This window comes from Octopus bimaculoides, chromosome 24, assembly GCF_001194135.2.
Source record: "Octopus bimaculoides isolate UCB-OBI-ISO-001 chromosome 24, ASM119413v2, whole genome shotgun sequence".
In the NCBI taxonomy this organism is placed as follows: Eukaryota; Metazoa; Mollusca; class Cephalopoda; order Octopoda; family Octopodidae; genus Octopus; species Octopus bimaculoides.
Genome location: NC_069004.1, coordinates 31,142,701 through 31,145,283, shown reverse-complemented (window position 1 = coordinate 31,145,283; position 2,583 = coordinate 31,142,701). Strand labels below are relative to the sequence as shown.

At 38.6% G+C, this 2,583-nt stretch overlaps 1 protein-coding gene across 1 annotated transcript in view; it reads right to left on the bottom strand.

Moving 5' to 3' along the window:
* The window catches only part of LOC106876412 (serine/threonine-protein kinase pelle), a 73,816-nt gene that overhangs the window by 9,512 nt on the left and 61,721 nt on the right, over nucleotides 1–2,583 (bottom strand). Inside the window, exon 8 of the mRNA XM_052976295.1 lies at nucleotides 2,070–2,205. Coding sequence (XP_052832255.1) covers nucleotides 2,070–2,205 — 136 coding nt within the window. The remainder of the gene's footprint in view (nucleotides 1–2,069; nucleotides 2,206–2,583) is intronic.

Genomic DNA, 2,583 nt, shown 5'->3' with positions numbered 1-2,583 from the left:
AAAAGAAAAAAAGCAAACAAATAATAATTATACATATTAATATAAATTACTTTTGTTTACATTTTAACCTACCAAATACAATCACACACACACACACACACATCATCTATCATTTTACTTTTTATTTGTTCCAGTTATTAGACAGCGGCCATGCTGGGGTTACTGCCTTAAAGAATTTTTAGTTGAATGGATGGACCCCAGAAGTTTGCTTTTTTTTTTTAAATAAAGCCTGGTACTTGCTCTAATGGTCTCTTCTGTCAAATTGTTGAATTACAGGGACATAAACACACCAGCACTGGTTGTCAAGTGGTGATCTGGGATAAATGCAAAACACAAAGCCACACACACATGCAAACATACATACATGTATGTACAAGCAGCTCCTTTCAGTTTCTGTCTAGCACAAGGCTTCGGTCAGTTTCTGTTCACTCACAAAGCTTTGGTCAACCTGAGGTGTCACACAATGGGACTGAACTCTGAACCATGTGGTTGGGAAGCAAGCTTCTTACCACACAGCCATGCCTGCATCTATATATATAGGTTTATCTTTTAATTGTTTCAGTCATTGGTCTGCAGCCATGCTGAGGCCCCACCTTGAAAGGGTTTCATTGAACAAATAAGTAAAAGATTAAAAAAAATATATATATAAACAAGCAAAAAAAAAAAAAGATGGAGGTAGAAGTTAAAATGTCCAAAAACATAACAAAAATAGGAAAGGGAAAAATCAATTTATTTATTTTTTAAAATTATACAAGTATCCTCGTTTATCACAGGGGTATGGTTCCAAAAGAGACACATTGATAAATGAATTGTCTCCATGCACTTAGTAAGCGAAATGATTGTCACCTAACTTACAGAGGACTCAGTTATCAGTCTCCTATTAATCATTGTAGTCTTCCAGCTGTAGACTCCACACTAAAGCAGACATACAATCTGGGGGCAGCCCTCAGGCTTGTCTGTCCTTGCTGAATCGTTCAACCCAAACTAGCATGAAAGAGGGGACGTTAAGAGGTGATGATGATGATTGTCATCATGATAAAGATGATCCTGCAGAATAGGGGTCTCTGACCGCTAGGCCATGAATGATTTGGTACAAGGCTGCACAGAAAGCATATATCTTTAAATTTCATTCCTATTCTATTGATTATCGCAGCCTGTGGAGCAGTTTTGCAAGTTCAATCTTGGACATGTTTTACCAGGACGGAATGAGAAACGAAGAGGTGACAAAAATAGCAGGCATTGGGAAGTTTGCAGGACATAGTGACCAAGGCAGATACGGTTTACTGGCCATGTGCTTTGATTATTGCAGGAGAGACATGCTAACATCATGATGGAGTGGACACTGGAAGGAGGCAAAAGACCAAGAGGAAGACCAAGGAAGATGGGGTGCAGTATGTTCCAGGATGATACAACAGCACTGGAAATTGGTCTCAGTGAAGCCAGGAGGAAGGTAAGCAACTGGGATGTGTAGAGAAAGTTTTTTGCCAGTTGTATGGACAGTACTGGAGGATCTAAAAGCTAAGAGAGGTATATGTAATAATCAAATTCTCTATTATGCTCTTTGTGTTTTGTTATGTGCATGATGCTCTGGTCTGTGGCGAAAATGTCTGGCATAAAACCATTCTGTAGTGCAACAGAAGTTGGGAGCTGCTGCAGTTGGGAATACAGGAAGGGCCATTGTTTTCTGTTCACTGATCCCATATACTGATGTGTATAATTATGTAAATTTGTGTAAGAATTTACACAGCCTCGCAGCGCAACAGTTTGTGCATTCTGGGTAGCTGAGTACTGTAGGAAGTTGCTGGAAAGAATTTTTGCGGTGCAAGCAGAATCTCCGTCTGACTGCCGACCCGTGTTATAACTGACCAATCTGTGATAAGGCTAACATGGTTTGCAATTGAGTGAACAGTGTTATTCTAGATCAGTGGTGGACGAATCAGTGATAAATGGGGCTACATGTACAACAAGATACGGAAGGCAGTCGAATATGAAACACACACACATAGAGACACACACATGCACGAAATAAATAAAATGGAGGATGTTGGGAAATGAAAGGAAAGAATTAAAAAATAAAATAAAAGAACAAAAGAAAAAGAAAATCATACTTTTTAAGTACATTTAATTCTGTTTCAAACTGTTTAACGAGATCGTTAGTTGTATCATATAGTCGTTTCACAGCTACATGTTCTTTACCTTCAATTCCTAGAAAAATAAAAATAAAAGTCACACATCACCATCATCATCATTATTCAACATCCCCTTTTCCATGCTTGCATGGGTTGGATGAAATTTGTTGACACAGACTTTTCTACAGCTGGATACCCTTCCTGTGGCCAGCCCTCACCAGTTTCCAAGCAAGTGAATATTTCCCTAGGGTCAGACATATTTTCCACAGAATATTGGAAATGAATGGACACTGCTTGTATGACAGTAACTCTCATTTACAATTATTATATGTTTGCAAGACAAAGAGACACAAAATACATACACATATATACATATACGTGTGTGTGTGTGTGTTTGTGTGTGTGTGTGTGTGTGTGTGTGTGTGTGTGTGTGTGTGTGTGTGTGTGTGTGTGT